Below are 24,409 nucleotides of genomic sequence, written 5' to 3' on the forward strand. Positions count from 1 at the left end.
AAATTTCAATATCATTAATTACATATTTTTTACATGGTGTCACTTCGCTCCCACAATTTCCCATTGCCACAAAAGGCTTTTCATTTGTAAATATCGATGCAAAATAACTGTTGAGTTCATCTGCAGCGGCAGCTGGTGTATTTATTACTATCCCCTTTCCCTTACGTAAAGGTCCGATCTGGTTTGTCCTGTTCTTCTTGGCATTTATATATGTGAAGAATTCTTTATCCTCCCCCCCCCCCAATCCACTGACAAACTAACTGATGATTCTCTTGGAAGAGATGAAATTGCAGAAATATAAGTGAAAATTAAATTTAATGAGAACCGATTAATTGGCCTTTTGCCGATTATCAGATTAATAGGATTTTTCAATCAATTGAAGGTCATTAATATAAAGGAGGAAAGAGTGGGAGAAAGAACTGATCCTTCTGGGAAAACCAGCATTAATGGACAAGTGAGAAGATCGCGAACCATCTACTGTTACCTGCAATGAGTGGTCAGAGAAAAAAAAACTGAATACCCAATTGCAAAAACCGTTCGGAAATCCATAATTGGAAGCTTATGTAGAAGACCTTTATGCCAGAAATGATCAAAAAGCCTTTGAAATGTAGCGATCAATTGCTTGAGTTTCATCAGACTTTTCTGTTCAATTTGTCATTGGATGGGTAACATGAGCCTTGGATGATTATATTACCAGTGGACCAGCACGTGGTGCAATCCATATTGACAATCATTGATCGAATGGAAGGTTTTGAGGTATTTTAGAAATTGGTGGTTAATAGATTTCTCCATTACTCTAGAATGGGCAGAAATAAGTGCAGTGGGATGAAAATTGGATGGGAGTATTGTCATCATTTTTAGGAACTGGCTGTATATGAAGAAATTTCAAGCAAAAGAAAAAACAAGACAGCATGAAAAGGCAGCACAGAACATGAATAAGTTCAGGAGCACTTTTTTTTTATATATATTAAAATCTCAAACACAAGAGATATGAGAAACTATAGTGTTTAGAACTGTGGATGGGTTGAAGGTTGAGAGATTGGAGGATACTTGTTGATTAGATTTGAACTTCTGTAGATTGTAATTTTTCAGAAAATACGAATGAAGGAAGGTTGTTCCAGAAAACAAAAGTTGAATGAATAAATGAGAAAGATGTAAAGATGGTTCTGGGAGTTTGAAGTTGGACAGTAAAAGGATGTTGACTTGTTGTGGCACATCTTCGGATTGCTTTGGTAGAGAGAGTGAGAATTATAGAACCCAATTGAGAACAGTGCCCATGGAAGTATCTATAGAAAAGGCATGAAGTGAAACAATGTCAGTGGAGAGACACTGTTAGAGATGAGTCATTAATTAACCGAACTGCCCTCCCTTGAATGGAATCTAGAAGTCTGAAAAAGGTTTGGGGGAAAATCTCCAGATGTGGGAACAATATTTCATAGTAGGGCGGATTTGCCATTTGTATGGAGTGATGAACAACTGTTTGGAAGAAAAGTAATGCTGAGAACAAAAGAGTAAACCCGGTTTTTTGGATGCAGAGGAAGCAATATTTTGTAATGTGCTTATGCCAAAAGTAATTTCCAATAGAGGTAACCGCTAATAGAGATATATGATCCTGCCTAGAAATCAGTGTCATTGAAGATAAGCATAAGAGTAGAAGAATTCTTTTTGCAAGATATAAAATAGGACTGAGTTTTAGAAGGGTTGAAATTAACTAAGTTGTCTTTGTCCCACTGGAAAATTACCCAGAGATTAGTATTTAAGGAATCGGTAGCGGATATTCGAGAAGTTGAAGCTGTTTGTGCTGGACAAGGTTTCTCATACTGTAAAGTAGAATGCAATGTGCTATCATCAGCAGAACTGTAGATAGAATTTCTGGTCAGTGAAAGAAGGTCATTAATATGCAAGAGGAAAAGTGTGAGAGAATAAACTGAACCTTGGGGAACAGCATTAGTGTAGAGGTTAGAAGTCATAGAGCCATCTACCATCACCCACAGTGAGTGGTCAAAGAGCAAACTGGATGCTCTGTTACAATAAACAGGTGGGAAACCATAAGATGGAAGAGAACAGGTGAAGGAATGCCATGAGGACCTGAACCTTTCTTGGCTTCAGGACTGCTCAAAATTCTACTGACAGCCTTTTGAGCAGAATACCACAGGAGGCATTGAGTGGAGTATCGATTTTGATAGGTGACTTACTAAGATCATCAGTTCAAGGGTTAGAAGAACAGCAGGGTGCTAGTAAGTCGACTTTATCGTTACCTAAGGTGGAAATAGCACAAACAGTTTTTAACAGGTGGGAGTACAATGGGACAAATAGCTGTGGCAAATGATCAGAATTGGTTACCGTTTGGACAAGAAGCAAGTTTTATACTTTTATCCTGTTCAAATTCTAGTTTGAAATGATTAATAACTACTTTACAATTATTTATAAGCTATGTTGAAGGAAGAAAATGAAGCTGGTGATTTGGATGCTTGCCATTTGTGATCTCCAACATCCTTATCTCAAATGGCCTTATCACATTATTGGAAAACCAAGGTCTAGATAAAGCTTGAAATTTTAGAGTGGAATAAAGGATTTCATACCTACTAAAATAATTTCACTGACAGGATCTAAGCAGATCTTGACCTTGCATGATTTTAAACAGCATCTTAACAATAACAGTAACTTCGTATTGAAACTAAGATTTAAAAAAAAAGTCAGTTTTTTATGTGCAGTATGAACTTATGAGAAATGGGAAATTTAGTGTTCCATATTTAGTGTTCCATAACTTTTACTGGTTATTAGGTAGTTTGTCCTGTATTGTTTGTTGTTAAAAAACGAGATTAGTTTAATTATGGAAGTTTATTTTTAAGAAAATGTGCTTATTAAAAATATTCAATTTTAGTAATTTGTTAAACGATGTGATTCTGCTTAAGTAGTTGAATAATGTATGTTGTTGTGGTAATTGATCTATATGATAAAACTGTTTGGCATCAATTCCCTTCCTGAAGTAATTTTGACAGTCTTGTAGGAAATATGTTCAAAAACTCAGATATATGCCTGTCTAAAAAGTTTTCATCACCCTCGGTTTTTAAATATCTTAGGTTAATGACCAAAAAAAAAAAAAAGAACCTCGTTAAAGCTTCATTTCTTACATTCCCATTTAGACCTTTTCCCTGAAAACCTGGGAGCAAACTTCAATGAACACATATGGGGTTTGACCAAGATATTTCTCAGGTGTATTATAGCCTTAGTTGCTAATGCACCTATAAAACCCAAATCAAATCAAATCAAAACCAAGATATTTCTCAAATGGGAAAAGAGATAACTGGGAAAACGAGACCAAATGATATGGCATACTGCTTTGGAATCTCATATGATGAGGGACACGGCTGGATGATTATAAAAGGCAGAAAAAGAAATGACAAAATAAGTGTTTATCAGATAAACATATTTGTAAATTGATTAAGGTTAATGGACCCATTGTTCACTATTTAGTACTGTATGTAACATTTTCTTAAAATGTATGAAATGTTTTTTACTTGATCTATTCACTAGATCTACCTTTTGACTTTAATCCCTTCTCAATTATAATGTGGTGGGTGTGACAAAAAATTTAGTTGCCATATTTAAATTCAGTAATGTCAAATTTACACGAATCCCCTGAATTTTAACATGGAGTGAAAAATAGTTTTTTTTTTTTTTTTTTTTTTTTTTGCTGCCAACCAGCGTAATTTGTCTCAATGTAGTATTTTATTACGTTACAAGAAAAGTTTGTGAATGCCATTTTGGGTTAGCCTAAATCTCTTTCAAAAAAAAAAAAAAAAAAAAACATTGTGTTGATTTTTACAGTTAACAAAAGTTGACAGATATAAACTTTTTTGATGATATTGCTGGTCAAAAAATGTGACCTTCCATTCAAAAATGAAGGGGATTATTTCTTGATCTCATATCAAGTGTTCTTTTTGTTTTTCAGATTAAAGATGTCTAATTCTATTATTTTGTTTTTCAAAAGTGTTATAGTACAGTTGTAGCATTGACACACTTATTCTTACTTGGATTGATTTATAACCTAACTACTAAATTTCATATTTTTATCTAATATTTATATTTTTATACTTTTAGCTTCTAGAAGAATTATGTGCAATTGGTAGAGATCCAAGATATGTTTGCTGTAAGCCAGCCACCAAAACAGATATAGTTTCATCTGGAACTAGAACTAATAATGTGGCCAATGAAGCAGGATCTTCAGATGAAGAAGATGATGATGACGAGGAAACAGGAGGTCATACTGTTCCTGGCTCACTGAAAGCTACAACTGAGAAGCCGCTTACAATTGATATTGCTGGTTCAGAAACAAAAACTCCTGTTCCTTTGGTTGACTATATTTTAAATGTTGTAAGTTGAAGGTTTTTTTTTTTTTTTTTTTGTACATGACTATGTGCAAACATGACTATGTTTGCTACTAGTAAGAATGAATTTTATTTTATAGAGCTGACTGCCAGGATGGAAATTTCAGAACAAAGAAAATTCAGATATGGGTATACAGCTTCAGGAGCAAAGGCAGCTAAAGAAGAATGTATAGGAAAATATATGATTAAAAAAATATATATAAATAATCCACAAATAGAGTTAGCTTACCATAGCAGACATCTTCATGGAGACGGTGATAGAGCATCCAGGACATAGAAGCTGATCTAAGGATGAAGATGGTCTTCAGTTTAGACCTAAATATACAGCTAATTTTAAATTCCTCAAAAAAAAAAAATCTTGTTCTGTTTCTTTTTTTTCAAAATTTAGCATTCAAATGCACAAGGGAGATCAAAAAGTTTGTATCCTGACCCAGATAAAACATCAGTAGGAAGATGCCGTTTTAAATATATGTTGTCTACATATTCAATAACTAAAAAATTTCATTCCTGTAAGTGATCGTATGCCAGAGCTGGAGCCTGGAATCTGAAGAAGGATGCTGTAGTTACAAAGTGGAGTATTGAGCAATGATCAAGTTCCTGCATTTGCAGGGTAAGAAAGCTCAGGAAATTGACAAAGAAATGAAAGATGTGTTTGGGCAGAATTGTCCATCCCGCGACACTGTAGAAAAGTGGAAATGTTCCAGTGCGGTCGTAAAAGTATCTTTGACAAGCCAAGAGAAGGAAGGCCATCAACATCCACAGAAAGCGAGATGGTTGCCAAGGTTGAGCAGCTGATGCTGAGTGGCAGCTGTGTGACCATTTCATTGCAGATGCAGAGGGAAGTAGTTATGTGCCTGTTCAGAGCATTTTACGTGACCATCTGCACATGTCTCTGCAAGATGGGTTCCAAGATTGCTGATGCCTTTGCAGAAGCAATGCTGAATGCAGTATTTTGAATATGTGTAATGCTAATGTTGAAAACATTTTTGATCAGTTGGTGACGAATGCCGGATGACAAACTGTGATCTGGAGACTAAAGACCTGTCAAAGCAGTGGAAGCACCCTCCTCCCCACCTCCCAAAAAGGCAAGTACCACTCCATCTGCGAGAAGGTGATGTTGTCAGTGTTTTGCCTATCCTGACAGATTACCAACCTCATGGTTCCACAGTTACCAGAGAATACTACAGAAATCTTTTGAAAACATTACACGTTGCTTTGAAGGTGAGAAGGCATGGAATGTTAACGAAAGTCAGACAATGCACCAACTCACACGGCCATTGCCACCACCAACTTTGTTGCCCAGTGCAGCTTCGAACTACTGCAGCACCTACCCTGTTCTCCTGATCTAGCACTGCCAGATTTCTTGTTTCAAGAAATGAAGAAACCATTGTGTGGATGCCGCTTTGATTCATCTCAGGAAGTCCTCAATGAAGTGGAATCGTCATTTCAGGCAAAAAGTGCAGACTTCTTTGATCAAGGCATTAAACAGTTCATCCCTAGATGAGAAATGTGTTAAATGATTCAAGTTCTTGTGAAGTTCCAGGGCTATTATTTCTAGTTACAGGGCTATTATTTCTAGTTTCAAACATTTTGCTACCCCTTCGTATATACACCTATTGAATCCTTTCACATGTGGAATACCACCACTTTTCACATGTTCAAGGCGTCAGTGGATTGGAACCGACATAGAAAAGGTGTTCAAGTTAAATAGGATTGCACTCAGTGCTACTGTTAAGAAACTGATTGCTCTGCAAAAAAAGATGAGTACAAAATTAGTTGATGCCTCACTTTTTTTTTTTTTTTTTTTTTTTTATATATGTAAACCCCAAACACAAGAGGTATTAGAACCTATAGTACTTGGTACCGTGCTTGGTTTGGAGATTGAGAAGATGAAAGAAGATATTTGTTGACATTGGACTTGAACTTCTGTAGACTGTAATTTTCAGGAAATATGTATGTATGAAGGAATGTTGTTCCAGAAAACGGCAGTTGAATGAGTAAACGAGGAAGATGAAAAATTTGGTTCTGTGAGTTTGAAGTTGGACAGCAAATGGATGTTGGCTGGTGGTGGCATGTGTTCGGACTGTTTTGAAAGAGAGAGCGGGAATTATAGAAGTCAATTCAGAAGAACAGTGCCCGTGGAAGTATCTGTAGAAAAGGCTTGCAGCAGAAACAGTACGTCTATTAGACAGAGAGTGGAGAGACTCTGTTAGAGATGAATCATTAGTTAACTTATCTGCCCTCTTCTGAATGGAATCAAGAAGCCTGAGAGAGGTTTTGGGGGCATCACCCCAGATGTGAGAACAATATTCCATGGCAGGGCGGATTTGCGATTTATACAGAGTGAGCAGCTGTTTGGAAGAAAAGTAACGCTGAGAGCAAAAGAGAAAATCAAGTTTTTTAAATGCAGAGGAAGGCATGTGCTTGTGCCAAGAGAGATTAGAAGTCAGGGTAATCCCCAAAAGAGATATATATCATTTTTCCTAGAAATCGAAGTGTCACTAAAGATAAGCATAGGAGCAGAAGAATCCTTTTTTGCGAGATATAAGACCAGACTGAGTTTTAGAAGGGTTGAAATCAACTAAGTTGTCTTTACCCCACTGGAGAATTACCTGAAGATCGGCATTTAAGGAATTGGTAGCAGATTTTCGAGAAGTTGAAGCTGAGTGAACAGAGCAAGGTTTCTCAAAATGGAAAGTGGGTGCAATGTGCCATCATCGGCAAAACTATGGATAGGATTTCCAGTCATTGGAAGAAGGTCATTAATATACAACAGGAAAAGAGGGGGGGAGGAGAACTGAACCTTGGAGGACACCAGCATTAGTGGAGAAGACAGAGCCATCTACCATCACCCTCAGTGAGCGATCGGAGAGAAAACTGGATAACCAATTACTAAAAACAGTTGGCAAACCATAAGATGGAAGCTTGTTTAAAAGACCTTTATGCCAAACACGATCAAGTCTTTGAGATGTTAAGAGCAACTACTTGTTTCACCGGACCTTTCCATTGAATTATCCATAAATGGGTAACATAAGCCAGAATATCACCAGTGGATCAACACTGATGGAATCCATACTGGCGATTGTTGATCAGACGGAAGGTTTCTAGGTAGTTTAAGAGTTGGTGGTTAATTGATTTCTCCCTTACTTAAGAAAGAGTAGAAGTAATTGCAATGAGACAATAATTGGATGGAAGGGATTTGTCACCCCTTTTTAGGAACTGGCTAGATATGAGCAAATTTCCAAGCAGAAGGGAAAACACCTTTGGAATAAGAAAGTGAAAAAAGGTGGCAAAGAATAGGAGTAAGTTCAGGAGCACAGGTTTTGAGAACAAGTGGAGAAATACCATTGGGACCTGTAGCTTTCTTAGCATCAAGATTCGTCAAAGTCCTTCTGACATCCTTTTGACGGAAGATCACAGGAGGCATTGAATGGAGTGTGCTGGGAATAGTGGGAGATGTTTTACCAAGATCATTAATATATGAGTTGGAAATAAAATGGGATGCTAGCAGGTCAGCTTTATCCTTGGCTGAAGTGACAACAGAACCATCTGGTTTGGACAGAGGTGGGAGCAGAGATGGGCAAAAGTTGCAGCCAATAGCTTTAGCAAGAGACCAGAATGCTCGGCTACCATTAGAGCAAGAAGCAAGTTTTCTACTCTTAGCCTGTTCAAACTGTAGTTTGGACGGATTAATAACTGCTTTACAATTGTTGCGAGCGTTGGTGTAGGCAGAAAATGAAACTGAAGAATTAGAAATAAGCCATAGTTGAACAGCCTTAGCACATTAATTGGAAAACCAAGGTTTATATAAAGGATGAGATTTTAAAGTGGAGTGTGGGATAAAGGATTCCATTCCTGCAAGAATAATTTCACTGACACGATCTGAGCAAACATTGATATCAGAAGTTTTGAAACAGTAATCCGAACAAGGAAAAGAAGAAAATAAATCTTGCAGGTCATCCCATTTTGCATTCTTGTAATGCCAAACAACTCGAGGTTGGAAATAGCCATGGGATAAAGATTCCATTGGAGAATGGTCTATATGGTAGATGTGCAGTAATGAAATTTTATTGGTTTACATGTAAATGTTTACTTAATTATTTATTTATTATTTTTTTATTATAAATTGTGATTTATTACAATTTTTAATGTGCCTGAAATGCAATCTAGTGTGTATATTAACATTGTTCACAATGCTTATGACTAAATTTAATAATCTACCCTCCACTTGAAGTATAAACAAAAACCATCATGTGATTTCTTTACTACCTTAAAAAAATCTTCCAACCATCACAGTGTAAAAACCTGTGATTTCACCAGTCTTTACTTATATTCCTCTATCTTTACCAATTTCTGCTCTTCCCAATTTATTTGACAAGTTTAAAGATAAAATTAATATATACACGGAACTGTTATGTGGATTTGTGCATATCTGACAATTATACTTTTGTTAGTATTAACTAACCTTTATAAACAGGTTACTGGTGCTAAAATTTCTATTTCTGCAAAATTTTATCTATATTTCTATGAGAAGAGGTATCTGATTGACAATTAGATTTGTGGATTTAGATATTGATCATTTAATCATCTTTAATGTTAACTTAAGCAATAGCTAATATATTCTAAGGAATTAAAACACTTAATAAAGAAAAATACTGATTTTAAAAAAAAGGTGAAAATTTAGATGTGACTTGATATGACTCTTGCCAAAGATGAATCATGTAATATTATAAATTTGTGATAAAAGGCAAGATTTCAATTTTAATACATTATTCCAACACAATGGAATATTTCAGAATAATTGCGATCAAATATTCTTTTTACACATATCAAAATAGTGAAAGATTATTCAATAATGCTGACTCCTCAAAAAATTACATGACAACAAATTTACCCCACATGTTTACAGAAGTTGAGGTTCACGAATTGTCACACTTCATTCATAATTCTCTCTCTCACTCTCTCTCTTGGATTTTATATAATTTGGGATGGTTACTTCATAACTTGCTCATTGTATAGATGTAAAATTAATATGGTGGTGCCTTAACTCTGGTTGTCATAGCACTTTATGATTTTATTGATTTTAAAGATTAGCATACTTATTACTGGCCTGTGCCTATCTTAATTTCATTAGATTGTTTTTTTTTCCCTGTTAATTTGTTGTAGATTTATTCACAACAAATTTACAGTTCAGTTTATATCAGTATATGTTAATTTGAGTATTAACTCTTAACATCTTTCCTTGTAACCATTCTTTTTCTCTTGTTTTGGCCATATTGGTTTCCTCACAATTAAGAATTTTACAGTTAACACTGTATATTATTCTGCATGCTGATTAATTGGTTTCTTGACTGCTTATGGCTTTCTTAGTTTCATTTGCGAATTGTTTTCTATCATGGCTATATTTGGTTTCCTTTGTATAAATTAATATGGATATTTACACTTTGAGTTTATAAAACTTTATTTTAATTGTAAGTGTCATTGATAAATTTCTTAACTTTCTCTTCCTGGGTATTTTTTGGTCTATATATATCACTTTTGAGGAGAATGGCTTCACTTCTTTGGTATGTAGCAGCAGCATATAAGTTTCTGTATTTTGTCATCTTTGGTTGTTTTCAGGCTTGCATATATTGCTGTTAATTCATTCTGTTTTGCCTCATATGCTTCATTTTAAGCTGTAACCTCACATTTTCTCCTTAGAATAATGTTAAAAATTATGATTGTAGACTATATATGTTGCCTATTTACTAAAAGTCTTTTCATAATATGCATTTACTGCTAAAATTTGGGTTTAGTTTCTGTTAGTTTTCTGATATTTCATCTATTTTTTATTTTCCCAATATTAGCTTTGTGGACAGTTATGTTTTAACCTTTTTAAATTCATTTCTTATTCTGTGGTTACTTGGAACTCTCTCTCTCATATTGTTCCCCAATATTTTACACTGTCTTTCGTCAATCTCAGTTGCGTGACTCATTGCATTCTACTGGCTGGCTTCCCTCACATGTTCTGATTTCAATATTTGCGCTCAGATCGCATCAGTGAAATTATCCTTGTAGAGATGAAATCATTTTTTCCACACTCCACCTCAAAATCTTTTCCTTTATCTAAACCTTGGCATTTATAATTAATGCACTGACTTTATAATAATGCTGCATATCTGAATTGGTTTGCATCCAAATCTTCGGGTTTGTTTTCTCCCTGCACCGAAACTCACAAAGATTATAAAGCAGTTATTAATCAGTGAAAACTAGATTTTGTGTAGGTTAAAAATAGAAAACTTACTATTTGTCCAAACAGTAGTAGAGCATTCTGGTCTCTAGCCAGAGCTATTGACCACAACTTTTGCCCATCTATACTTCCACCTCTGTTAAAAACCTGATGGATCTGTTGCATTCTAAGCTACAGATAAAGCCGACTTATTAACACCCTGTTCTTCTGACTCTTGTACTTGGTGATTGTCTTTAACCTCCTAATCATCCCAGTATGCTTATCTGCAAAAGACCTTCCATGGTTCTTCATCAAAAGAATGTCAGAAGAATTTTGAACAATTTTGATCCCAAGAAATCTCCAGGCCCTGATGGTATTTCTTCACTTGTTCTCACATCCCATGCTCCTGAGTTTGCTTCTGTTCTGTGTTGCTTTTTTACACTCTCTTAAAACATCCAAGGATGTTTTCTTCCTTGGAAATTTGCTCTTAACCAGCCATTTCCTAAAAAAGTTCAATAAATGCCTCCCATCCAATTCTCATCCCCATTGCTCTTACCTTTACTCTTTCCAAAGTAATGCAAAAGCTTGTGAACTACTAACTCCTAAACTATCTTAACCTATCATCTGACCAATGATTTCCAGTGTGGGTTGTGTCACTGTTGATCCAGGTGATATACAGGTAGTTCATGCTTTAAGATTTTTTTCCCCCCTTCAAGTATTAAGTATGGACAAAATTGAAAATATGAACATTATTTGCAAAAAAAAATTAAATGTTAAACATTCATAAATGCTGCATTTCAAACCACGCACCTAGCTGTACAATACAGTGCACCCGCTTTATGATATTAATACATTTCAGAGACACCATATATTGTGAAAATATTGTAATGTTGAACCCAATAACACATTGTTTTTTAGTTATTCGTTCCAAGACCTTCGGAGGTTGAAATTTTTGCTTTATAACTAAGCTATTTATCTCTCTAAAAGGTCATTTTTATAATGTAAATTGCATTAGTTACTAATTCAAATCATTAAAACTCACCACACTTTCATCGTTATCATGTTTTGTTATAAGAATCAATTTTGAATATGTTTGTGATATTTTTATAAAGCACATTTCTGGAGTTCAGTACAATAAAAACAGTTTGGATTTTCCAGTTTATTGAGCTTTTCTGTTAGTGCAATCAATTATAAACAGGCAGTAAACTCGGTGTTATTGCATTTGCGAAAATACCCACAGCTGGAATTGTGTGGGTTTTTACATTACAGTATTATGGTGAAATAAGTTCCCGTTCACTGCGATCTTCCATCATATTTTCAGAATCTTCTCTTGTTTCCTTTCCCCCCCCCCTCTAAGACTTGTAAACTTGTTACTCTGTGTGAATTGTGTTAGTTGCAATCTCACTCAAGCTACCTGTGTAACTACCTGTGTTAGTTAGCTGGAATTTGTGCGGGCCATTAAAAAATGCTTATGCATACTATAGTGGAAATTATAACGAAAAGAGAAGAGATTATCTTGGAAACAAACGCCTCAAAGAATTTCTGAAGGAGAAGACCCCTTGTGCAACAAACCAACAACGAGTGATCAACGAGTGTGCATCTACTCGATGATGATGAAGAATAAACATTCCTTAACATTTGTAAATCATAAATAATTTCTTTAAATTATAATTTGCTTGATATTACAGGCTGTTTTTATTTATTTCTATAAATCAATCATTGTTTAAACATAAATTAATTAGCTAACTAATTTCTTTGTTAAGAACGTAACCACTGTTTTTAACATTGTCTATGGGGGAAAAAAATTCCTGCTTTACGAATGCTCGCTAGGAATGAATTAACTCGTAAAGTTGGAAACTACCTGTATTGGCTTATATTATGCATTTGTGGACAAATTCACTGGAAAAGTATAGTGAAACTAAAGCTGTTGCTCTTTAGGACTAAAAGTTTTGATTACCTTTGCCAGCTAGGTCCTATAAACAAGCTTCCATCTTATGGAAAGCTGACTGTTTTTTGCCAATGGCTATCCAGTCCCATATATCACTCATGCAGGTGATAGTTGATGGCTCTGTCTTCTAATTTCTTCACTAATGCTGGTGTCCCCTCCTTTACTTTATAGCAAATTGCAATGCACCTTTCAGTTTCAGAAACCTTGCCCTGCACATCCAACTTCACCTTCTTGAAAGCCAAGCCACCACCAATTCTTTAAATGCTGATCTACAGATAATTTTCCAGTGGGGCAAAGATACCTTTCAATCCTTTCGAAACTGCATCCTGTTTTGTATCTTGCAAAAAGAAGTCCACAGCTCTTATGTAATCTTTAATGACACTCAGATCTTGTAGACAAGATCACATCTATTAGGGATTACCCTGATTTCTAATTTCACTTGGCATAAGCACAACACTAATCACACTTCCTCTGTATTTAAAAACTTTTTTCTTTCATTCTCAGCATTACTTTTTTTTCTAAACATCTCATTCTGTACATATCTCTAATCACTCTTCAGTGGAATATTGTTACCACATGTGAGAGGTACCTCCAAAACCTTTCTCAGGCTTCTAAATTCCATTCCAAAGAGGGATATTTAAGGGCAGTCAGGATATTTAATTACTCATCTCTTATGGACATTCAGTTTCTGCTTCATACCTTTTCTATATATATATATATATTTCGATGGGAACTGCTCTTCTCAGTTGGTTTCTGTATAATCCCCCTCCCCCCCAATTAGTTCAAATGCATGCCACAACCAGTCTGAATTCTCTTACTGATCTACTTCAAATTCACAAAACTGACTTTTCTTTTTCTTCATTTATCACTATAATTTCTGTTTTCTGGAACAGCCTTTGTTCAAATATATTTACTGAAAATTACAATCTAAAGAAATTCAAGTTGAATATCAGGTATCCTTTTCTGTTGTCTCAACTTTCAACCCAGGTACATGTATCAGAATGTATATTTTTCATATTTGGGGTTTACGCACGCACGCACACATGCACGTACGCCGTGAAACCCAGCATTCTCTCTAGGCAGCTGCTACACTGCAGAAGCAAGATATGTAATTTGAAAATTTAATTGCTGTGAAGCACACTATTTTTAAAATTAAACCTGAAAACGGAAGTAACTAATAGATATATAAATATTTTAATAATATTTATATACATGAGCAGAAATATGCAATTTGAAATTTTGCTCACTTAAGTCTTAAATTGGAGAGTGGAAGCAAATAAGAGATTGATATTTCTCTTTTATGTATAAAATGATTTATTTGTTTGAAAATAAAATGTGTACAACAGCATGCTTTAAAAATTTAAATTTTTATTAAAATGTAAAGAACATAAGAAAAGAAGTACATCAATCCATTGAAAAAAAAAAAATGAAATTGATACTGTTTAAGCAGCAGTATTCAAAATAATCCAAAACATTTTTCAAAAATTAAAAAGGAATTTTGAACATCTGTTGGTTACTGTCACCATTTTTCATTTGAGATGCCTCCACTTTTTGGGCAAATATTTGGCTTCTCTCTCTTTCTCACACGCTCATTTTTTGAACTTTTTCAAAAATTCGATGTTAGTTCTCTCTTCTACAAATGATCAGTAATTTTTCCAAATAAAAGATGTGCACCACTTTCAGTTTTCAGCTAGCTGTTCCATTTCATTCATGGATTTTTGCTATTATACTCTGAAATATGCCAAATCATGCCAGTTCAAGTGGTGTAGGTAAATCACCCTGTAGAAATTAGTCTCATTACTTTGCTGTCACATCTCATATATCAGTTAAGTGCCATGTAATATCTCAACTTATTCTGTTTCAGCACTGTAGTTAAATCATATTTATTTTGCTAAATATATTAATTGTTTCAGACTAGATTTGTGGATGCTATTTTGAGCAATAATTCCACTGATGATCACTGTCGAGAGTTTGTACGACAAAAGGGCCTGGTTCCATTGATGGCAATTCTTGGACTCCCAAATTTGCCAGTAGACTTCCCTGTTACGCCAACATGTCAGGCTGTAGCCAGCGTATGCAAATCAATTTTGGTAAGACACCTAGTTGCATTTTTTGTTAACTTTAAATTTTTAACTTATACAATTTTCTGTGAACTATTTGAGCTAGCTTTATATACTTTGCATTGTCAAAAATATTAAATAACAGTCGAAGTTTGCAGATGATACAAAGGTTGGCAGGGTTGTTAATGACAGTAATGGCAGTGTGCTACTGTAACAGGATCTAGAAAATTTGGGCAGATGGGCTGAGAAGTGGCAACTGAAGTTTAACCTTGACAAATACAAAGTACTGCATATGGGTAGAAGTAACCCCAGAGAAATGTACCAACTGTGTGGTACTACACCTGAGGCGGTAGAAAATGAAAAAGACTTGGGAGTAATTGTGCAGTCAGATATGAAGTTTTCTGCGCAATGCAGACAGGCTGCCAGGGTAGGGCATGGGGTTTTGTTAATGATATATGGGAATTTTGCTAGCAGGGAAAAGGAGGTGATTGTCCCTCTGCCTCTAGACCTGTACGCAGTACTCAAGGTGTGGCAGGCCACACCTTGAGTACTGCATACAGGTCTGGAGGCATCATTTTAGGAAGGATATAGATTTGCTTGAGCATGTACAGAGAAAGGCAACAAGATTGGTGAGGGGAATGAAGGAACCTCTTACAAAGAGAGGCTAAAGTTCTGCAAATTGCACTGGCTGGAGACTAGACACCTGCGATATGATCTGATTGAGGTGTATAAGGCCATTAATGGGTTGAGCAAGCTGAATTCTGATCGGATTCTTCCACTTGTTCAGATTACGAACCTTACGGGGACATACTTCCATCCCTTGTCTGCTGACGAGGCTACTAGTGACGGTCGTGTTCAAAGCCGCTAAGTGGATTTTTCTTATTTATTGATTTGAAATTATTATTTTTCTAAAACTGTTGATTTAAATTTAGTAGTATAACATTATTTTGTGATTTTTTGATTAATTTGGTGTATTTATTCTTTACTCGGCCTTGAAAAAAAAGTATCGGTAAGGGTTTCCACGTGTTCGTAACTACCGTTCGTAACTACCGCTACCGTTAGTAACATCCCGCCATTGTGATACCGTACTAGATAGCGTTAGTTGAACTTCGTTAGCAGTTAAATTGTATGTTTAAATAAATACATATAACGACTTAGATTACAAACATAATATAATTAATAACATAACACAATTAATTAATAAATTAATAGAATCATGACTCAGACCAGAGCAGCAAAGCAAAAGGCTCAAGCTAATGGAAGTGCTATGCCTCAGAGCAAAACTGAGGGGGGCAGTTGTCCTCTGACTCACAGCCTTATAAAATGCACTGTTTGCTTGATGTTTGCAGAGCAATCGGGTACGGGACATGATACTGCCAAGGCGGATGTCTTTGTGTGTGCGCGATGCAAGGAGTGTATTGATATCAGGCAACAATTCGGCGTTCTTGTGGGCCTATATGAGAGCTTGAAGGACAGGGTGGATGCCCTCGAAGAAACTAAATTGAGGGGCCCATCAAGCTCTCAACTGCCCACATCAACGCCAGAGCTTGCACTTGGGCATCGCATGACACAGAGACAACCCCTAAGGCAGAATGCGCTGGTCCCGAAGGAACTAGTAGTTGTTGGTGACTCTATTGTCAGGGAAACGGGGAACATGCTTTGTAAAAAAGATAGGTGGAACAGGACCAGGGTATGTCTGCCAGGGGCAAAGGTTGATGACGTTGTAGAGCGAATATCATCTTTTAAGGGCACAAAAGGTGATATAGTTGTACACGTTGGCACTAATAATATTAAGAGTAGGAGACCGGCAGAATTACTTAACAAGTACAGGTCACTGTTGAACAAAAGCCCAGAATTAGGGTTGAATTTGAAAGTGTCTGCAATTCTGCCCAGACACGATAGGAGGGAGTATATGATGAGAGCCTTGTCGATCAATTCGGCCATGGAAAGATTGTGCAAGGCTCAAGGGGTAGAATTTTTTTCAGCCTGGACTGTACTTGTTAACAGGAGAGATTGCTTCTACAGGGATGGGATACACTTAAATAGAAAGGGTGCAAGAATATTTGCTGATGCTATCGAGGCAGTGTTAGGTGGGTCGGAAAACTGCTAGCTTGTGGGGAGACAAAGACCAATAGATTGACAGTAGCCACTGGCAGAGGTGAAAGAGATTCTTGCACTGCTTCTATTAGAATGAGCAGAAGCCTGAAAAACAAGATGCATGGTATTTCAGAGACTGCTGGGAGCCATTGCGGTACAAGTAAACACATGGGTTGTGTTAGGGTAGCTAAGAATAGAAACAGGTGCAGGTATACTTGCGTGTACACCAATGCTAGGAGTTTAGTAAATAAATTTGATGAATTTGAGGTATTGCTCAAAACATCGAAGGCAGATATTGTTGGGATATCAGAGACGTGGTGTCACACAGATATAAGGGATGCAGAACTGCAATTTGGGGAGTACAACGTCTACAGAAAGGATAGACAGGATAAGAAGGGGGGAGGGGTTATGCTATTAGTTAAGAAACACATAAAAACCAAGGAAGTGAAGCCAGTCGACATCGCTGGACAGTGCAGTGTGGAGTCAGTTTGGTGTGACATAAACATTGGGAGATCAAAATTGAGAGTAGGAGTGTGCTATAGGCCTAATGACTCTGATGAGTATAATAAGGAACTGTACAGGGAAATAGAGTGGGCCAGTAAATCAGAGTGTCTTATAATGGGAGATTTTAATTTCCCAGATATTGACTGGAATTTGGGGACTGGTTACTCACACACTAGCAGGGCTTTTGTGGATTTATTGGATGATTGTTTTCTACATCAGCATGTTCGGAAGGCAACTAGAGGGAGTAATACTCTTGATTTGATTATCAGCAGTGATTCTTCATGCATTAAGAATCTGCAGATAAATGAACCACTAGGTGGCAGTGATCACAGTGTGCTGAAGTGGGATTTACTCAAAGAGTTAACTACCATTAGGGGTAAAGGGAAGGGTTATTGCTTCCGTAAAGGCGACTACAATGGACTGAGACAGTATTTAAATTCTATACAGTGGGACCAACTGATGATGTTACCAACAGCAAATTCAAAATGGGAAGCATTCAAAGAACTTATCTTGGAAGCTACTAGGCTTTACATACCAACTAAGAAATATTGTTCAAGGTTTAGGCCAAAATGGATGTCAGATGAACTAATGAGGCATATGGCAGAGAAGAAAAATGCATGGGATACATACAAATTAACACATGACACAGAAGCCTATGATAGATACAAGTTGATATGCAACCAAGTTACAAAGGAGGTTAGGCAGGCGAAGGCAGATTACGAGAAATCCTTGGCAAGGGATGCGAAGAAAAACAGCAAAGAGTTCTTTACTTATGTAAACTCTAGAAGGAAGGGGATGAATCATATTGGTCCACTTGATATTGATGGGTCAAGTGTTGATGATCCTGCTCAGGTAGCTAACAAAAACTAAATGAATATTTTGCATCGACATTCACACATGAGGAGTTATTCAGCGAGGGGAATGCCAGAGGTGTATTCAACTCTAGCAGTAAGCTAGAGAATCTTGAAATAACTGGAAGTAAAGTGGAGGAGAAACTGTTGAAGATAAACACAAGAAAGGCACCCGGGGTGGATGGGATCTATCCAGTTATATTAAAGGAAGCAGCAAAGGAAGTAAGCAGACCCTTAGCCATAATTATGAGAGCTTCCTTGGACTCAGGGGAGGTACCCATAGACTGGAAATGTGCAAATGTGACCCCAATTCACAAAGGAGGATCAAAGGCTGACACAAGTAATTATAGACCTGTGAGCTTAACTTCTGTTCCAGGAAAATTAATGGAGGCACTGGTTAAAGAAGCACTGCAGGATCATTTAGACAAGACTTCAGTTATAGCTCAGACACAGCATGGTTTTGTTAAGGGGAAGTCTTGCCTGACCAACTTGATTGGATACTATGATGCAGTCACAAAAGAACTGGATGCAGGGAATAACTTTGATATTATATACTTGGATCTTAGAAAGGCTTTTGATACTGTTGCACATGGAAGACTGCTACACAAATTGGAGCAGTGTGACATTGGAGGCAAATTGCTGCTATGGATAAAGGGGTGGTTGAGGGGGAGAAGACAGAGAGTGGTAATCAATGGACACTGCTCATCGTGGACTGATGTTATTAGTGGAGTCCCTCAGGGCTCAGTGTTGGGTCCATTATTGTTTTCTGTATTTATAAATGATATTGATGATGGTATATCGGGCTTAATGTCCAAGTTTGCAGACGATACAAAGGTTGGCAGGGTTGTCAAGGACACTACTGACACTATGCTGCTGCAACAGGATCTGGAAAGGTTGAGCAGATGGGCTGAGAGGTGGCAAATGAAGTTTAACATTGACAAATGTAAAGTACTACACATGGGAAACAGCAACCCCAGAGCAACGTATCAACTCTGTGGTACTACACTGACAGTGGTAGAGAATGAAAGGGACTTGGGGGTGGTTGTGCAGGCAGATATGAAGTTCTCTGAGCAGTGCAGACGGGCTGCAAGAGTAGCTCATGGAGTATTGTCAATGATATACAGGAATTTTTCCAGCAGGGATAAGGAGGTGATTATTCCATTGTATAAGGTGATGGTCAGGCCACACCTAGAGTACTGTATACAGGTCTGGAGGCCTCATTTCAATAAGGATGTAGAGCTGCTGGAACGAGTACAGAGAAGGGCAACAAGATTAGTGAATGGAACAAAGGGGTGCTCTTACGAAGAAAGGCTTAAGTTTTGCAAATTACAGTGTCTGGAGACTAGGCACCAGCGAGGTGATCTGATAGAGGTGTATAAAGCCTTGAATGGTTTAAGCATGCTCAATGCTGATGGGATTCTTCCTCTAGCTCAGAAAAATCACCTGAGAGGGCATAAATTCCAATTGTGGGAAAGACAGATGTAGGATAGACGTGCGGAAATTTGTCTTTAGCCAGCGGGTGGTTGGTTGGTGGAACAGACTTCCATCCCTTGTGGTGGAGGTTGATAGCCTAAATAATATTATGATGTGGTCACAAAGGAACTGGATGCAAAAAATAATTTTGATATCATATACTTGGATTTCAGGAAAGCTTTTGACACTGTTGCGCATGGAAGACTACTGTACAAATTGGAGCAGAATGGTATTAAGGGTAAGTTGCTACAATGGATAAAAGGATGGTTAAGTGGGAGAAGACAGAGGGTGGTAATCAATGGGTGCTGCTCTTCGTGGACTAATGTTATTTGTGGAGTCCCACAGGGTTCGGTGTTGGGTCCACTGTTGTTTTGTATATTTATCAATGATATTGATGAAGGTATATCAGGCTTAATGTCGAAGTTTGCAGATGACACGAAGGTTGGCAGGGTTGTTAATGACAGTAATGGCAGTGTGCTACTGCAACAGGATCTAGATAATTTGGGCAGATGGGCTAAGAAGTGGCAACTGAAGTTTAACCTTGACAAATGCAAAGTACTGCATATGGGTAGAAGTAACCCCAGAGAAACGTACCAACTGTGTGGTACTACACTTAAGGTGGTAGAAAACTAAAAAGACCTGGGAGTAATTGTGCAGTCAGATATGAAGTTTTCTGAGCAATGTAGACAGGCTGCTAGGGCAGGTCATGGGGTTTTGTCAATGATATATAGGAATTTTGCTAGCAGGGAAAAGGAGGTGATTGTCCCTCTGTATAAGGCAATGGTCAGGCCACGCCTTGAGTACTGCGTACAGGTCTGGAGGCCTCATTTTAGGAAGGATGTAGATTTGCTTGAGCGTGTACAGAGAAGAGCAACACGATTGGTGAGGGGAATGAAGGGATCCTCTTACCAAGAGAGGCTTAAGTTCTGCAAATTGCAGTGGCTGGAGACTAGGCACCTGCGCGGTGATCTGATTGAGGTCTATAAGCCCTTGAATGGGTTGAGCACGCTGAATTCTGATGGGATCCTCCCACTTGTTCAGAATACGAACCTACGGGGACATAAGTTCAAATTAAGAAAGGATAGATGTAGAATAGATGTGCGGAAATTTGCCTTTAGCCAGCGGGTGGTTAATTGCTGGAACAAACTTCCATCTGTCGTTGTGGAAGTTGATAGGTTAAATAAATTTAAGGAGGAACTGGACAGGCATTTGGAGGGTATGGTGTGATTTTTTTTTTTTTTTTTTTTTTTTTTGGCTGATGCTGCACAAGCTCCTACACTTGCTTTCTTGCAAGTGCCACTACTACTACTACGACTACGACTACTACTATAAGTTTAAGGCTCAGCTGGACAGGTATTTTGAACGAACAGAGGGGTGAAGTGGAAGTGGTGTTTTTTTTTTTTTTTTTTTTGGCTGATGCTGCATAAGCTTGCTTTCTTGCATCAAATGCCTCTACTAATGCTAATGCTAATAAATTCAAATTGAGGAAGGATGTAGTAGAATAGATGTGCAGAAATTTTCCTTTAGCCAGCGGGTGGTTAATTGCTGGAACAAACTTCCATCTGTTGTGGAAGTTATTTTGATAGGTTAAATAAATTTAAGGATGAACTGGACAACCATTTAGAGGGATTTGTTTTGTAAATTTTTTTTTTTTTTTTTTTTTTTTTTTTTCTGGGTAGAAGTAACCCCAGACATTTTCTTTCTTGCATCACATGCCACTACTACTACTAACAGTGGCAAAATCATAAAGTACACTATTATTAATTGGTATTACTTAAATTCAAATTATTACTGGTCACTTTGGTGGTGGTGAGGGGTGGGGGGGATTGCCTTGAGGGCCGTATAGGGAAAGTAAAAGATTCCTATTTTTGTAATAATAAGAATATTTAATCGGTGAAGTGGTTATCCCTGACTCTAAGCAATTTTTTTTTAATTAAAACCCTGAGCTTGGTTTTCAGTTTCATGTATGCCAATAACGTTTCATTAATCAACTGAAATCTCAGTAAGAAATATCAGAGTAAAGTAACTCTTCCAACAACGAGGTCCAATTTGTACCACCCCTAGATAAACTGAGGAGAATAATGAGTTAATATTAATGAAAGGAAAGTTCAACTTAACATTTATTTGCTAAAGGTTTACAAGTACCCAAGGATTATTAGCATTAGCAAGGGCACATCATGTAAGAAAGCAAGCTTATATAGCATCAGCCCCAAAAAAAAAAAAAAAAAAAAACACCCTTCTCATTAAAAAGCTTAAAAGAAATGCTAGGATGAATGGGGGCTTAGGAAAACATTTCCCATTGGCCGTGTTCTTCAGATTAAGCTATCTGTGATTATCCCTAGCTATTAGCATTAGTAGAGGCATATGATGCAAGAAAGCGAGCGTATGCAGCATCAGCAAAAAGAAAAAGAGAAGCTCTTCCATTTCACTCCTCCGTTCGTTTCAAATACCTGTCCAGCTCAGCCTTAAATTTATTTAGGCTATCAACTTCCACAACAAAGGATGAAAGTCTGTTCCACCAACCAACTACCTGCTGGCTAAAACCAAACTTCTGCACATCTAAATTGTAATTTGCAAAACTTAAGCCTTTCTTCGTAAGACTTAAAGCCCTCTTGAAAGATCTCAGATGTGAAACAACTGAGGGAATTACTCAGAATGTAATATAGAAACTGTTAGCAGTTCTTACCAAAAGTCACCTCTCGTGAATGGTTAAAGAAGTTGCAGAAGAATTGTAATGGGCATATAGAGTATCAAGGAGACTGTTTTGAAGGTGATCCTTATGAATAGCCAATAGCTTTTGTTTCCCGTATATTAGCTCAGCCCACCCAACTATTTTAATTACACTGTGCATTCATGTACACGATGTAAAACATGAGCCCATTTGCATTTATAACCTGTTAGAACATGCCTTCTTTTGACAACAGGCAGAGTGCATACATAATTATGTTTGGTTGCAGGTTATATAGTGTATTTCTCTTGATGCTACAAATTGAAAATTTCAGCTCCGTTTCTGGATAGACCATTGTTGAGTAATGTGGAGTAATTGGTTTTTGTAATCTCGGGGAACAAATTCTGAGACATTGACTGAAGAATGTTATCTAAATATAGATAACATTCTTCAGAGGTTGCCCAAAGTATAAAAGCGGGTGTAAAGTTTCAGAAGTGGCAAATGAAGTGTACCCACTGAAGATAATTACCTCATTCAGCAGTACTTATTGACCACCGAAATGATTTGAAAATTGAAATTTGAATTTTTCATCTGCTGTATAGATGTCTGTAACTTACTCAACCTGACTGTCACCTTTTTGGACCACTCAGAAGCTGACTTGGAGTGGTGAAAACCCCAAAGCATACTTAGATTTGGACGCAACCAGATGTGTTCTGTGAAAATGCCATCAAGGAGATAGTGCACTGATATTACCAGTGCTTGGAGATATAAGGAAATTAATCAAAAAGTAATTGTAGTATTTGTTTGTTTTTCTTTTCTGGTTTATTCAATAAATTCTGCTTTTCAAATTGTTCTTGTCTGTGCCACAACTGTTGCTTTCTACACAGTGCTTATTGTGTTACATAGATTGAATTTTCTCAATTTGTATGTGAATTGCATGTGTGGAGAAACATGCACTTCACAGACCTATTCATTATTTTTGGGTGTTTCCAATAATTTATTTAGTGATTACTAAGGTTTGACTACAATTTATTGCCTGAATTTTTTTAGAATCTTGCTCATGAACCTCAAGTTCTTAAGCAAGGTCTCCTCCACTTAAATGACGTCCTTCGGAGTTTGGAACCTCTTCATCGCCCACTAGATCCACCTGGCGGCAGTGTACTTTTAGAAGAATTCATCAGTGCTCCCAATATCAATGAAGCTACATCAGTTGCACAAGCAACACCTCTTCTCCATGCTATGTCTGCAGCACATGCTTACATCAATATGTTTGTTCACATATGTCGAACAGGACAGGTAAGGGTAAGGCAAAGCTTAATTTGAAGCAACTTTGAATAATTTGAAATATTTGTTAATTAAATTATACCATATATAGTATAACTATACATTATGTTATTCGTAAGATTTTTCCATACATATGCAGAGTTTGTTTTTGAGCACATCTACTTGCCTGTCTTACATCATGCTGCTAAGACAGATCTTGGTAGTGTTACTTGTATATGCTCATTTTGCATTGTTTGTTGTGGTCACAATGGTTTGGCAGTTTAGTTAACAGGAGGTGAAGTTAGGAAGAATTAGGATAGGAATGGACACTCCTTCCCCCATATAAACTAAATGGGGGAAAATTCTGAATTAATAATTATGTTGCTTGTATCTTTTCATTAACTCTTTAATAATATCACAGAGATATTGTAATCTTAAGTAGCCTTGTTAATTAGCATTAAAATCTTAAGTAATTATTACTGCTGTATATCTTTTTGTTCACTAATGTAATTATGCATATGTCATAATTATTATGGCATATGCATATGCATATGAGGTTTGCTTTACGCTGATTCGCTATAACACTGTTCTTATATTATAAACCGTATCTGACTATAATGCTCTTTTGCCAGCATACAGAAGATTGCATTTTTAGCATATTTAACGAGAATGTTTCATTTGATGGAGTTGATAACTTCAAAACGAATAGCAAAACAGCATTTCCATTGCCAACTTGAGAAATTTTCCCACACTTAGTGAAATGTTTTTGCATGCTAATTTAATTGCAGTATAGTGACTTGTTACGTAGTTCTGAGATCAATATTTTAAAAAAACGATCAGGTGTATTGCTTGTAATATTTGCGTTAGATGCATTTATCTGAAGTCTAGTTATCGCTCAGTACAGAATTAGACATCGTGCTTAATGGACGGTTTACTTGAACATTGA

At 36.8% G+C, this 24,409-nt stretch overlaps 1 protein-coding gene across 6 annotated transcripts in view; it reads left to right on the forward strand.

Annotated features, from left to right (window-relative positions):
* HUWE1 (HECT, UBA and WWE domain containing E3 ubiquitin protein ligase 1) overlaps positions 1–24,409 on the forward strand; it is a 1,105,343-nt gene that overhangs the window by 368,616 nt on the left and 712,318 nt on the right. For 5 of the 6 annotated variants that reach the window (XM_090389849.1, XM_090389845.1, XM_090389850.1 and 2 more), the window contains exons 24-26: positions 4,105–4,377; positions 14,461–14,637; positions 23,251–23,502. In XM_090389849.1, the coding sequence (XP_090245975.1) occupies positions 4,105–4,377; positions 14,461–14,637; positions 23,251–23,502 (702 nt within the window). The remainder of the gene's footprint in view (positions 1–4,104; positions 4,378–14,460; positions 14,638–23,250; positions 23,503–24,409) is intronic. The other variant, XM_090389847.1, reaches the window with a different exon arrangement.

This window comes from Mastigoproctus giganteus, chromosome 2 (genome assembly GCF_048544385.1).
Source record: "Mastigoproctus giganteus isolate SK-2022 chromosome 2, ASM4854438v1, whole genome shotgun sequence".
NCBI classification, from domain to species: Eukaryota; Metazoa; Arthropoda; class Arachnida; order Uropygi; family Thelyphonidae; genus Mastigoproctus; species Mastigoproctus giganteus.